General features: G+C 43.6%; 1 protein-coding gene across 1 annotated transcript in view; it reads right to left on the bottom strand.

Moving 5' to 3' along the window:
- KIF5C (kinesin family member 5C) overlaps positions 1-14,546 on the bottom strand; it is a 156,435-nt gene that overhangs the window by 25,616 nt on the left and 116,273 nt on the right. The window contains exons 18-23 of the mRNA XM_019553610.1: positions 13,843-14,031; positions 9,993-10,110; positions 8,489-8,565; positions 7,011-7,120; positions 5,912-6,013; positions 1,634-1,694 (exon numbers count right to left, since the gene is read on the bottom strand). Of these exons, the coding sequence (XP_019409155.1) occupies positions 1,634-1,694; positions 5,912-6,013; positions 7,011-7,120; positions 8,489-8,565; positions 9,993-10,110; positions 13,843-14,031 (657 nt within the window). The remainder of the gene's footprint in view (positions 1-1,633; positions 1,695-5,911; positions 6,014-7,010; positions 7,121-8,488; positions 8,566-9,992; positions 10,111-13,842; positions 14,032-14,546) is intronic.

Genomic DNA, 14,546 nt, shown 5'->3' with positions numbered 1-14,546 from the left:
ACTGTACACAAATTTTGTGGGACAAACCTATGTACTGAAAAATTTCCTAAATTGAACCTATGTACTGAAAAATTTCTTGCACACCCTGGGGGGACCACTGGGCCCAAACCCAGGCTTGAGCTTACAGCCTTCAGGCTCAAGGACCCAGCACACAAAGTGAAAGCTGGTGACATCATACATAATTATTTAAATATCAAGGTGATAGGTGCCTTATAAATTGCTCAATTTAGGCAAATTTCCAAGATTTCAACACAGCTTAATTTTACCTATCGTCCAAAAAAGCTACTTCATATGAAGTGAGGCATGGCACAGAACATCTCAATCCTTTGCCCATTTTGGTTGGGGTGGGGTAAGAGAGGAAGAAAGCCAGCTGCAGGAAGGAAAAGTATTTGGCTAAATAGTGTGTTCTGTCCTATACTCTAGTTTTTACAGGCTGAATTAGTAAGAAAGACATGTCCCAAACTGATAAGAATAATAAAGAAAACTTTTGCCCTTCCATGTTATCACCTCAGACACTGGTGATAACACTATAACCTTTTCACTCTGACACTTCCTAACTTTACCTTTCACTGGGGAACAGTATAAAACGATTAAGAGCAAAAGAGATGCGACTGCAACAGGGCTGCTAGAACTGCTCACTGCAGACTATCCACAGAGGCCAAAATTATTTGAAATAGTACATTATACATGTATCCCAGTATATGTCTGTACTCACATCCCATACAGTGATTCAAAACAAAAGCACAGATGGACCACACTATTCCCAGAAGGAGGAACTTAATTTGCTGCTAGATTGAGAATTGACTCTTTCCTGACAGCAAGGCAGCATGTAGCTAAACTACCCCAGTAGGAGTCAGTGTTACAATTCCCATCCCCTGCTTGGCTTAGGGACAAAAGCAATCTACTATTGATTCCCTCTCACAACTGTGCTCATTGGCACATACTTGTGGGTGGAGGAGAGAAGAACAAGTCAGGACTACAACCAGTGCTCAGTCCTGCTTGTCTTCCTGTGCAAGACAGGCAGATGGAAGCCCACAGATCTGCTTTTCCGCTCACCTGACACACTAACCCTGATGGCATATGAGCTTTGCTGGGATTTACACCTCTTTATTCAGTTTGTTAGGGGTAAGCCATGATCATTACATGCTGCATGTAAACTGTTTTACAAGATGCTGCTTCTTGAGTCAATAATTATTACCAACTGAAATCTTGCTCATGACTGACATTTCAAAGTAAGATAATTGTAAGATAAGCTCAGAGTTGCAAGGGTGAAAATAAGCATATGAACACACAGACCATTCACTGCAATCAAACAAAAATATTATCTAATATGTATTTGAAAAATAATCATGTCCTAAATACTGCCCTTCAACTGTACCACCACTCTGATAAGCAGATAACAGTGTGTTGGTTTGGACCCTACTGATATGCCATCAGGGTTAGTGTGCACCTGAATTTAAGGTCAAAATAGTTTTGAGGTACTACTTTAACCTACTTTAACTAAATTGAACATATTTTGGGGGAAATGTAGATGCCCACACACACACACACACATACAGAGTTTCTAGCAACACATCATTGCCCAAGCCCCTGTAAAAAAAGAAAAACCTGAAGATTTTTAATTAAAACATACCACAGTTTCCTCCAGCCCTTTAAGATCTTCTCTTGCTTGCTCCCTTTTATCATTGAGCATTCTAGAAAGATAGATCATTATATAAGCCAAACAGCACACTCAAATAATAAAAATAAAAGAATCACACGAAACACAACAGCATCAAGCAATGCTTTCCAAACCGAGTGGAACATCTGTTTGCATACTAAAAAATCCTTTGACTGCTTCTTCTGTAGCTTTTTTCAGCAGTAATGTCTTGGACATTTTTGCAGACATTTCTTGTACCTGTCATTGAAAATTTGTTCTTCCATGATTTCAGGAAAACAAGAAAAGCCCAAATAAGCAAGTAGGCATTTCTGTTTGTGGTAGATGGTTTGATTTTACAGTGCAATAAGTGAATAAGATGTCTTACCAGATTTATCGCCTGCCATAAGGTGTCATAAAACTGGAGCTACAAAAATCTTTTATGCAACTTCTAAAATGGCCATTAAAAGCACAGGATATAACTATATGAAGTACTGTGCAAGGATCTGCTAATACTATTAGTTGATACACTTATAGGGATGATGTTTTTTGTCTGAATATTTTGGTAGGTGTGCTTCTCACCAGTAACATAGAGGCATGAGGCTTGGATGCTAAGGAGAAATGGGGAGGGGGTGCCAGAATGGAGTAAAGGGTGCCTCAGCCATCCACCCCATGCTGCTGCTCCTCCTGCACTTTCCAACCCCAACCCCAGCACCAAGCAGCAGTGGTGCAGAGGAGTGTGTCAGCTAGCAAAGGCCTTTCTGAGAAACATCATTCAGTTGAGCAGCAACAACTGGAGTTCACTGCTCCTCGGAGGAGATCTCACTCCATTTTTTGCCATCAAAAACAGAAGTTTTATTGCCTGCTTGACATGAATGTCTGCAGCAAAATAATGAGATGACATATTCCCTCAACAGTAACAAACTTCAGCTGCTGTTCCTGTGTGCTGCCTGCTGCCAAAGCCTTTTGAACCAGAACCCTGCAAAGAAGGTATAAAGTAGGGGTGGGCAAAATATGGCCTGTGGGCCACATTTAGCCCACCAAGATATTCTATCCGGCCCAGAGAGCCTCTAAAAAAATTAGAAAATTAATATTTATCTGTCCCTGGCTGCCTGTCAAAGATGATAGGAGACAGGGCAGTAGGACCCAGGGGAAGCCACAGCAAGACCCTGCAGCAGCAAGACCCACCTGGTCCCGCCCCCTCCACCCCCAACCAGAAGCCCCTGCCTAGCAGAGGCATCTGGCCTGGGACCGTGGGGCTGTTCATGCCTGTCTGTGCCAGAACAGGAAATTCAGATAAGAACAGAGGGAGGCAGAGGAGGACTGCAGGCAATCACTCCAGTCCTTGGAGCTAGGCTGGCTCTGTCCTGCTGAGTCCTGCCATCGTGGCCTTGCAGCTGGGAGCCACATCATGCAAGAGTGGCCTGTCAATGGGCAGGAAACTGAGGAAAGCGGCAGCAAAGGAGAGTGGAAGTGAGTGGGTATGTGGGAGTGTGGGGCCTGCGCCAGTGTCCTGGGGCCAGCACAAAATGGCTGGAGCACAGGGAACAGCCAAGGAGAGAGGGAAGCTGGCCCACCTCCACAGATTCCCTGCCAGCCACGACATTGGTGTGGGCCCCATGCTCCCACCCAGCTTTCACTGTGCTCCCACGTACCTGCTCACTCCCATGCCAGCCCCGCAGTACAGGCAGGAATGAGCATGTGCAACCACGACCCCATGTGCCCCATGCTTACCCATCTGGGCTGAGCAGTGGCAGTGCAGGACAAGCTGCTGCTCAGTGTGGGGGGAAAATGGCCCCTCTCCTCCCAGTGCTTCTTGCTACAGCTGCCCAGAACCCACATGGAGCTGCCCTGCATCTCCACTGCATCACCGCCACCTCTGAGTTGCCTCACGGGGCAGCGCAAAGCAGACATAGGGCAGCTCCACACAGCTCTGAACAGCTGTACCAGGAAGCACCGGCAGTGGGAGGGGTCACTATCCCCCCAGACTAAGCAGCAGTTTCTCTCCCACACTGCCACTGCTGAGCCTGGGTCCCAAGGCCAGCTCCAGGCTTGGCCATCCAGGCTAGGCAGTGGCAGCAGCGGTGGCAGAACTGGCTGGGCGGAAACTGCTGCTCAGCATGGAGGAAAGTGGCCCCTCCCCCTTACCACCGACGGGCAGTTTTTGGTGAGGCTACCTGCAGCCTACACCGTGCTGGGCTGCCCTCCAGCTCTGTTACTGCTGCCTCTGGGCTGCCAAGTATGGCAGCGGTCACAGTGTGGAGCAGCTACAGGGCAGCTCATGGGTGGTGATAATGGAGCTGCAGGCAGGCTCCGGGCAGCCACACCAAAAACTACCCAGTGAGGGGATGCTTTCCCCCATGCCAAGCAGCAGTTTCTGACAAGCTGCTGCTGCCACTGCTGAGCCTGAATGGCCAAAGCCAGAGCCGGTGTAGAGCACACAGGTTTGCAACTATGTGCACTTGTCCCTGCTGCATGCTCAGAGGCAGCAGGACACACCACAGCCAAGCAGTGCAGAGCACACATGGGACACACTGGGGCTGCGTGCTGTTGGTGGTGGTGGGGAGGTGTGCCACAGGGCACTCTGGCTCCAGGCTGTTGTGGGGCAGGGGTGGGTGCTGACCAGCTCAGGCAGCTCCCATGCACACCCCACATACCCTCAAACTCTTTCCTCAAACCCCACAGCCACACCCTCTTCCTCACACAATCACAGTGCCCCCCCAATACCATATCCACATACACAGACATCCACACATCCCCACAAACACACCTACCCACAGCTCCCCACAAACCCTACACCCACCCACCCATATCCCCCGGAACCCTTGCACATCCCACATACTATACAAGAGTAAGACTGCATTTTATAGTTATTATGCAATCATGTCCACACATACAACACAAACACACACAAATCAGGACAAAAATGTTTTTAAAATTAAATTAAAATATACTATTATGGGTATTTGATTTTTAGTATATACGTTGGGTTTTTTTCCCATTCTAAGATAACAAACCCTCTTCCCCAAAGGAGTACTTCCAGCGGTAAGGGGAGGGACTTCTATTGGCAAAGGTTAGGGGTGGGACTCCCAGTCCCAAGATAGTGACCAGGGGGTGGGGCATCTGTCAAGGGGTGGGGCTACCCATGCAAACCTCAACAGCTTGCCAAAACTCGGTAAGTGGCCCTCCATCCAAAATAATTGCCCGCTCTTGGTATAAAGGGAGACGGAGAGGGAAGCGGGGACTGCCCTGGGCACAGTCCCTGCCAGTTATGCCTCTGCCTCTTGCTAAAAGCACTGCCTGGGATAAGTAAGGTAGAAACCTGGTCATCTCTCAGTTTACATTTAAGAGCTGTTAAAGGACAACACCAGAACCACCAGCTCTGATGACTCTTACTTGGTCCTGGACAACATATAGAACCAATTCAATCAAGGGGCATCAAAGCCTGCCAAGACTTGAAGAAGCTTCCTGGGAAAACAGCTTTTAAAAGTACTCTTTCTTGAGAGTATAAAGGAAAAACTAAGCAAGACAGTCAGACTAGAATTCACAGTGAAAAACCTAAACCTAAACCTGCCTAAGAACCAGCTATGGGTTGATAAATACTGAAGTAAGACTGACAGGTCTAGAGATTACTTATGTAGCACTGGACTCTTTTCCCAAAGCTACATATAAACACTCTCAAGGTGGCTGTTGGTCACTCTATCAATAGTCACAGATTCCTGAATGGCTTTGAGCACCTGTATCTCTTCCCATTCAGACCTGCAGGGAACTTATCCAACCTGCGTGCTTTTTTGAAACCCTCCCCTTTCCTATAGAAACTAACTTCTTTGCAGTCTTTAATTTATTTATCCTTGCAACCTCCTGCATAAGGTAAAAAATTGCTATTATCCCCATGGTACAAATAAACAAATGAAGTACAGTATAAAGATGCTACAGGCCAAATCATAACAGTATTGAGACACCTGATTCCCACTTGTAAATGCCTTTGAGAATTTGGGAAGTGACTTGCCCAAAATAACAGAGAAAAACATGTGGCTAGGGATTTGAACACTTGTCTCCACAATTGTAGGACAAGAAGATCATTCTTTCCCCCTTGGCAGTTGGTACACACAGCGTACCAGTTTCTTGAGTGGAGAAACTATGTGGTTCCACACTGACAAGGGTACGGGCAATAAGTCTGTCCCTACTAGAAAAGGAAAGAGAGCTTTGTACCTGCAACATCATGTAAAGGGACTAAGCTAAGAGGGTGGTCAAATGAGGAGACTACAAACTTACATGAGCTTTTCCAGTTTCATTTCTCTTTCCTGATCCTCAATTTTTAATTTATCATAATCCGCGCTCAGTTTCTCTTGTTCCAGTTGCAACTTCTGATTCATGCTAAAATGAGAAGGTAAAAAATCCAGTGAACTTGGTACTGACCATTTTAGGGCAAATAAATAACAAAACTTTGATAATTAAAGCAGAGTTCACCACAGAGAATGATGCTGTGATTCTCTCTTATCCAGGTTTAAAGCTGGAGCAGGTTTGCTGCATTTGAATATAACAATATATAACCATATAAATGTGCCAACTGCTGCCCTTCTGAACATTCCCCTTTTGAAAGGACTCCAAGCATGTGTGTATCCACACTCAAATACACTTTGAGGGATTCCATTAACCAAGATGAAATTAAAATGTAGTGCCAAGCGGGAATACTACAGGTCCTGAAATACAAAGCTACTGGAGTCCAAGAAAGGTTGTGACAGGACCAGTCAGTTGGTACTGGTGCTGAAAGCCTTTATTTTTCCGATTCATTTTCTTCTAGGAATATTTTTCTTGCCTGTATATTTCTATTATCTGATACCTGTTATCTATATTCTGTCCTTCTCTTCTCCACTCTGCAATTCTTTTTATTAAAGCAGATACACAGAAAGCAAAAGAATAATTTAATGCATGAGATACTATATATACTATCCTAGTTTTATCTTCAAATAAATACAAATAGCCGTACAGGGAAAATGTGCTGCTGGATTTTAAAACCCTGACATACATCAATACTGATGTAAATACACAATCTCTGAGGCCATGTTTAGACAGCAAATTTATTATGCCTTGCATCAGGATCCTCAAACATGTCACAGTGCTCTGTATGTGTTCCTGACTGGACCAGAAGCAGGTTAATGGATTCTATGCAGCACCAAGGTTGGACTAATTGGCACTGAATATCATCCACGTTCACCAGCCCTCAGCAATGCATGGACTCGCCTGGATGAGATGTGCAGAACCATATGGCACTGCTGTTGGCACAGTAAGTTTGCAGGCTAGACATGGCTATAGTGTCATCAGAAAAGTACAAGAGAAAAGACAGTGACAGGAAGAAAGCAAGTGAGCTTACTCTCTGATTTCATCAATTATTTTCTGCTTCTCTTCAATCTCATCTCGCAGCCTGGACAGCTGCTTCTGATGGGCTTCCCTGTGACTCTCCATCTGCTGCTCCAGTGCCTTCTGTAGTTTGCAAAGACCAAAACCAAACACAAAACAGAAAGTAAGTATGCGTCCATCATTCTATTCCCCTTCGTTAACTTATATCTAAGTTGAGCTTTTTTCCAATTTAAAAACAGGTCAAATCAGAACTTTGCTCAAGATAGCCTAATAAATGCCATTTTGTGTATAAATACCATTTTGTGTATATCACTAAGTGCTTAATTCACAAACATGCATGTGGCTTCTATTATTGGAGAGGCCTGATTTCTGTCACCTTGCAAGGAGTGATACATACAGACCACAAAGTGCATTAGTGAGGTATAGTCTATGATTTACAATTGCTCCTGCCATTCTCCTGTATCATGGTACCTATTTGTTCACCAGGAAAATCTTTGACCTATTTATACAGAGGAAGGCTTACCCATAACCCTATTACTGAACTCCTAGAGCTAAAGCTTCAAAGTAATAGAGAAAGCTACCTTATAATCTCTTCTTGATTTGGTATTACACAAGACATTTTTTCTCCCCAAGCACATGGAATAAGTCTGTGTGATTATGTAACCTAAGCATTAAGTATTTCAATTGGAAGTCAAATTCTTGAAGATGTACAACAGTAACTATCCCTATAAAGCATCTTTTGCCTTTATACATACTGTGTAATCTTCATCAAAAAACACCAATACACTGCATTATCACCTAATATTTCATCTTCACATTCTATATGCAAAACAGAAAGAAGGAATAATGTGTTTTGGCTTTGTATTTCACTTACTCATTTCTAGAAGGAGGTATTCAAAGTTCTTTACAAATCAACCTGGCTTGTCTTTATTATTTTTCAATATGCAAATTACATTAACCAGTATGATCCCATTCATCACTTACGTGATAAGACATCAAGAGTTTTAGCTGGTATAAAACTAGAGAAATGCAGTGGTGAACTGGGCTTGGATTTCCATTCATGTGTAAGGAAATTGTTCCCAATTACTGGTGGTATTTAAGCCTTGAATTTGTGCTCAGAAAGAAGAATGTGTGTAAACCCATTTGATTAAATCTGTGCAATTAACTCATCTGACTGTACCTCTTCACTTTTAATTGAGTTCAGCTCTGCTTTCAACACATTCTCAAAAACAGCCACCTCTGATATTCTGTCTATAATTTACTTCTTTCTTTGTTCACATAGCTCTACTCTACCTACGTCTACCCCGTCAAGATGGGAAGGTAAGTGGGCTACAAGACAGGCAGATTTTCTCATAAGAACTGTATAAATATCACTGATTCTAATGTTTATTCAAAAATGAATGGGTATAACATGTGACTGAAGGCAGAATCTAACCACAAGTGTGACGGACCTTCTTGGTGAGAAATATGCTCCGTAACAGGCAACATTACCTTCATTTCCTCTGCATCCTGAAGTAAAGTCAGATGCTCCTTCTCCTTATCCTTGAAGCTGACTTCATGCATTTTTTCTGTTTATGGTTAAAAAGAAAATGTAAAGAATTAACCAATGCCTGCCCCAATGCTTTGAATGTGAGACCAAAAAAAGAAAAATTGCTCCAACAGTTTCTTTTTCCAGAAGTATAGTATTCTTAAGAATTCAGCACACAAAGTGACCATCTTGGGTAGACTTTCAATGGTAACAAAATGAAAAGGTATATGATCTATGCACTAACAATGATTTGGTAAAAATGATAATAGAGGGCTGATCCCAGGCTTGCAATGCTCTATGTGTAGTGACATGTGGATACACTAGATCATCTCCTTTTCCACCACCCACAAGTGCACACCACCTCTGTGTACCTACATATTTCCAGCCAATTTTGTCCTCTTGCAATGCCACCCAACCCTCCTTTGGCCATCATGATTCCTGTCCTCCCCTTCCACCATTTGCTAGACATCCAAGTTCTTGGGTGCCACACTCCTCCCAGGACTGGCTGAGAAAGCCATTAAAGAACAATTTCTTTGTCACAACCTGCTGCTCCCAAAGTCCAGGAAGACCTCCTGAAAAGGCATATGGAGTGACATTCTGGTTGAACATCACCCCATTACATGGTAGAAAACAGGGCCTTATCATAGTGAAAGGGCAAAAGAAACAATGTTTTTAAATACATTGCTACATGTTACTAGAATAACCTAAGTTGCTTTTTGTAAAATGAAGCCTGTGTTAGCTGGTCATTCGGTAGCTGCTGGAAGAGGGATATGCTGCTTGGGATCAAATAAAGGATCCATAGGGTTGTAAGGAATAGCAACCATGGTTATTAGACAAAAATCCAAGAATTTTACAACATAATGAAGAAGTTTATGAAAGCAAAGGCTTGGTTCTTGACTGCTTACATTTCAGTGTTCAAAAGTCTGGCCCACCATATAGTTTCCATTCTTTCAATAATGAAACCCGCAGAATCCAAAGCATTGATTAGACAGCTGTGGATTAATTTTGTTTTGTAAAGTGAGCATGGTGCACGCTGCAAATCACTAAAATAGGGTGTACGTTTAATCCAAGTCACAGTGGTACTGTTTGACCACTAAGAATTCAGGAAAATTTTATACGTGGGGGAACCATTCATTGTCAAATGTGCGTATTCAGATCTCCCATCCCTGTTACATTCCTGCAGCCTCTTCAGAGTTCATTTTTATTAAATGAAGACCCTCTGTAATGATTATGATTGGACAAGTGAATTAAAATCTTATTTGTCCAATCTGGTTTAGCCATGTTATACCTCTGGCAATGGAAGGAAGGAGGGGGGCTTTCCTTTTACAGAAGGAAAGCTACAAAAAAAATGTGACACCTCCAGAACAACTGCCTAACTCGTATAGTACTGAATTTTCTAGTCTGTAGTTGGCAGATGCCCGTGATTAGAAGACACTGATATCCATGAGCATGCGTTAAGAACAATACCTTGAGCACGCAATTTGGCAAGTTCTTCATTAAGCGAGTCCTGTGACTCCTCCAGTTGCCTTCTCTTCTGTTCCATATTTTGCATGTAGTCTGTCAGAGACTTGATCTTTGCTTCATGCTTTAAAAGAAAACCAGTGAGCAGCAATAAGATATAACTAGTTATGCCTGTTATCTTGAGACAAACGGGCTTGATTCCTCATGTTAAGAAAAGCAAGAAAAGCAAGAAAGCTTTATGCATCTAGAGCTATCTACTGAGAGATAATGAAGTAGAGGATCTGAGATAGAGGTAACACACAAAGCAGTATTAATGCTTACTGGTCATATTTAATAAGCAAGATCTACACTGAAATCACAGCATGGGAAATTTTCAAAATGCCATATGGAGAACATCACTGGCTTGTTATCAAGGCACAGCAATAGTCTAAATGGGGGGTGTTGGGTTAGGACAGAAAACACACTGGTGTAACTTCCCAGACATTGAAAGCTACACTAAAAATCTTACTTATAGCTCAACAGCAATCCTAATTATTTGGCCATATTTTTGTAAACATCTCTGCAACAAAAAGGCCATTTTAATACTTAAAAATAGTAGTTCACATTTTAAAAAGCAACCTGTATTTCATTTGGAATCTCAAAATCAAATTCCCAGTTTCTGAGTGGGAGCTACTGCATTTCTATTGATGAGGTCTTCAAGTTTTTATAAAACACTGTCCTCAGCACAGACAAGAAGTCTAGAGTTCACATTACATTTCCCTATTAAATATCGTAAGAGGTGATAACCATGGATCCTGATTTCCTCTGTTAAAAAAATCCCAAATCCCCTGATTAAAGTGTGTGTGGGGGGGGGGCGGGGAGCGGAATCTGAAATTCTGATTTAAAAAACCAAAAACCATGTTTTTCCATGATTAAAATGAAACAGTATTATATATAGCGATCAGTTAAACACAATGTTTTAATGATTTACTTACAATATTAAAGCAATTTGGAAGCCTACCAGTGCCTCTATCATTATAATAAAATAAATGCTAAATGCCTATATATTTTGGCATTTGCTTTTGTTTTTTTTATCATGGAAAATCAGAGCTTCCCCACTCCCTTTGCTCACCAGGATGCAGGTCCAGCTGCAGCTGTCCCCCTTGCTACTTTATGGCATATTGGGGCTGCTCAGTGCCAATGCCCTGCCCATACCATTGCCCCTCACTCCCAACCAATGGCCCCCACCCTCCCCAGCCCTGCTGGTGCCCCACACTCCTGACCTGCAGCCCCCTGCCCCTGCCAGTGCCCCTCACTCCTGACCCGCTGCCCCCTGGCCCCAGGCCCCAACTCTCCAACTGTGTGGGGTAGGAGGTGTGTAGGGCAGAGGGTGGGTGGGAAATGAGAAACCTGGATCCCTAGCGATAACCTTTGTGAGACTTGACAGAATTCAGTTTCTCAGAGCTGAGTGATGGGATAATGTGTTTGAATTCCACACCTATCATGGTAGGACCCTCACATTTCTAAACTTTACAAGAATGTCAGTCTTTCTACGCTCGGTTGCTACTGCTCAGTCCCCAAAGTCAGGAATTAGCCACGTATGGCAGACATTCAATGTCTAGGACTCTATTTAACAGTATTTTCAATGCAAGCTTCTTACCTCAGTTACTAAGCTTCCCCCTGGGCTTGGGCATGAGTGGCACCTCAACATAAACCTATTTACAAAGCTCCCCAAATGCTAAGATAAATGCAATCACATGTTTGATACACACGTTCTACTTGGTTTCTATACAACACTAACCAATAATGTAGAATTGAAAGAAAGAGAGAGAGAGAGAGAGAGAGAGATGTAGCCTACTAGTCTCAGCACAACCCATGTTTTTCTGCTACCTCTCACTCCCTCTTACCACTTTGGGCAAAAAAAGCCTCTGTCAGTTTTTTCCATCAGTGTTGAAGGGAATACACTGGGTAATTTTTACAAAATGCTTATAGCATGTAAAGTGTCATGTGACTTAAGTATAACTGTTAAGTGTATGGTTTCAGTGATAGAAGATATAACCAGCCATAATCATTCATTTCATGCTTCATTTAACATTCCTGAACACAGGATATCCAGTCACAGATTAGTCTCCTGCTTCTCTGGGATGCTAATGTTATAGCTTTTGCTTTTCCAGACATGAAGAGTAGCTGCAGCACAGGACCTGTTCCTACTTATATTTTAATGATAAAAACCCATTTTTTTTCTGACTCACAATTCCTGTCCCCATCCTCATACAGGTAAGATTACCAGGGAACACAGATGACTTTCACACGAAAGTGAATTTGAAGCCTTGTTAGACATTGCACTTGGAACTGCTCAAATATTGATCAGTGCTACTGCTAGCTCACGTGTGGAATAGTCACACTTTAAGGCTAAAAAGTTTCTGTCTGTCCCCCCCTGCACAGCTGTGACTTGCCATTAGAGGGCTGGCAAGCAGGGGCCTAACTAAGAGCTACAGCTGTGAGCTGTCACTACAGGGCTTGTAAGCCCAGACAGGATTGCTATAGGACGTCCCTGCTTTAGGTGGGGTGGGGGGGAATATAAAAGATTGGTTGTGCAGAAGGGGGCAGAAACATAAAGCTAGGAGGCAGAGAGTTAATGGAATGGGGGTGGGTAATGAAATTGGAAGTGTGAAGGAAATGAGGGTAGGGAAAGGGTGATGAAATGCAGGAAGTCAGCCATTGAAGGATAAAATAAAAAGTAAAAAAAAAAATTGAAAAAAAATACAGAGGGAGTAAATTAAAGAAGATACGTTTTAATAAATTGGGATTTGGGATGTGGAAGATGCTGATCATGCTTCCTGGAGTGGCTCGGAGGTGACAGAGGTGAGAGAAGGTATTTTGGGAGGAGCTACTGCTCCTGCCCCAGGAAGGAAGCCCCAGCTCTTGGGGACCTGATCTGGCCCCTTACCTTCATCCCCCCACCCTCTCTAGACCTCATTCCTGGACCCATCAGTGCCTTGCGACCTGGCTAGCTGCCATGCGCTCTGCAGGCTGTTTGCACAGGATTGCACCCCTCTGGGTGGGAAGGTCACAGCCCCAGGGGAGAAAAGGGGAGTTGGCTTGGTGCCAGAACATTTCCCTGGGCCATAGAGTTCAGGAGGTGCAATGCCTCTCCATAAAGAACAACAGGCTGGGGGGGGACTGCATCCTGGGATGCTGGAGGACTGTAACTTGGGAAGTGGCCACACATGAATAGAACAAGCACTGGGTAACCTGGATAAACCTGCCCTGAAGTGGCATAACTTTAAGCCACCTGAAGCATGCTTAAAACTCATTTTAGGTGTTAATGTGGGGACAATCCCATGGGTTAAGAACTCCAGGGGCTGTTTAAAACTAACATATAACAAGCCTCTTGGAGAGATCTGGTATTCAGCACTTACTATGTCCTTTAAGGACACAAATATCTGATCCAGAGCATCCAGACAAGTCTATCTATCCTGGGGTGCTGCAGCCTGCATCCATTTCTGTTGATCAAGCAGCTACCAGAAAATCCTGTTCCCATCTGGCTTTCAAAGGCATAGGTATTATTTTCCACAGTTTTGAATGTATTATTGTATATACTAGTTGGCATAATACTAATGTGCTAAATGTTCTCCCAGCCTGGTTACTGTTGATGGAAAGTCCTAAAGATACAGAATTGTAGAAATACGTGTTGATGAAACAACTTTAAAGAGTATCAGCTCTAGTGTACAACACAACTTATATTGATACCTACAGCCAGGCAGGAACATGCCAAAGAAGAATTAGGGGAAGAACAAAAATAATTTCAAAGAAGAAGAGCGTGCAGTAAAAATGTAAAATCAATAACAAAGAGACAAGGAGGAAAGACACATACCTGTGAGATGAGGAGCTGGCAGGCTGCAAGTTCCCTCTCACTGGCATTCATCTTCCTGTTGGAGTCTATCTGGGCACTCTCCAGTTGCTTGCTCCGGTTTACCAGTGATTTAACCTCAGACTTCATTTTGCTGATGTAGAGCCGTGCCATGGTGAACTCCTCCTCAATTACCCCATTCACATCTGCTAACTAAACAACACCAAGGGAAGCACTGCTTATTAAATGGTTATAAAACAAAAAAACAGTGCAAAGGGCCCAGAGTGATGAATCAGATGTCTAGAGTTACGTGCTGGGATGGGATGGGCTCCACCTTTCCCCTAAAGGTAAGCGTGTGTTCTCTTCTAGGTTGGCGGACCTCCTCCGGCGGGCTTTAAACTAGGCTCGTCGGGGGAAGGGGAAGATGAGGGCGGAGGAAACATCAGACTGCCAGACCAAGCAACATCCACAACTACAGCCCAGGCCAGCCCAATGAGCGAAGCAAATAAACAGGTAAGAGATAGGGGCCAGGGTAATGCTGGGACTAGGGGGTCAGCACACACATCCAAAGGAGGCCTCAAATGCCTCTACACAAATGCTCGTAGTATGGGAAACAAGCAGGAGGAACTCACCCTCCTGCTAGCTGACACTAGCCCGGACATAGTGGGGATTACGTGGTGGGACGCAACGCATGATTGGGCAGTGAATGTCAAGGGCTATAGGCTGTA

This window comes from Crocodylus porosus, unplaced genomic scaffold (genome assembly GCF_001723895.1).
Source record: "Crocodylus porosus isolate Cpor-Errol unplaced genomic scaffold, CroPor_comp1, whole genome shotgun sequence".
Classification (NCBI taxonomy): Eukaryota; Metazoa; Chordata; order Crocodylia; family Crocodylidae; genus Crocodylus; species Crocodylus porosus.
This window is presented reverse-complemented; position numbering and strand designations above follow the sequence as displayed.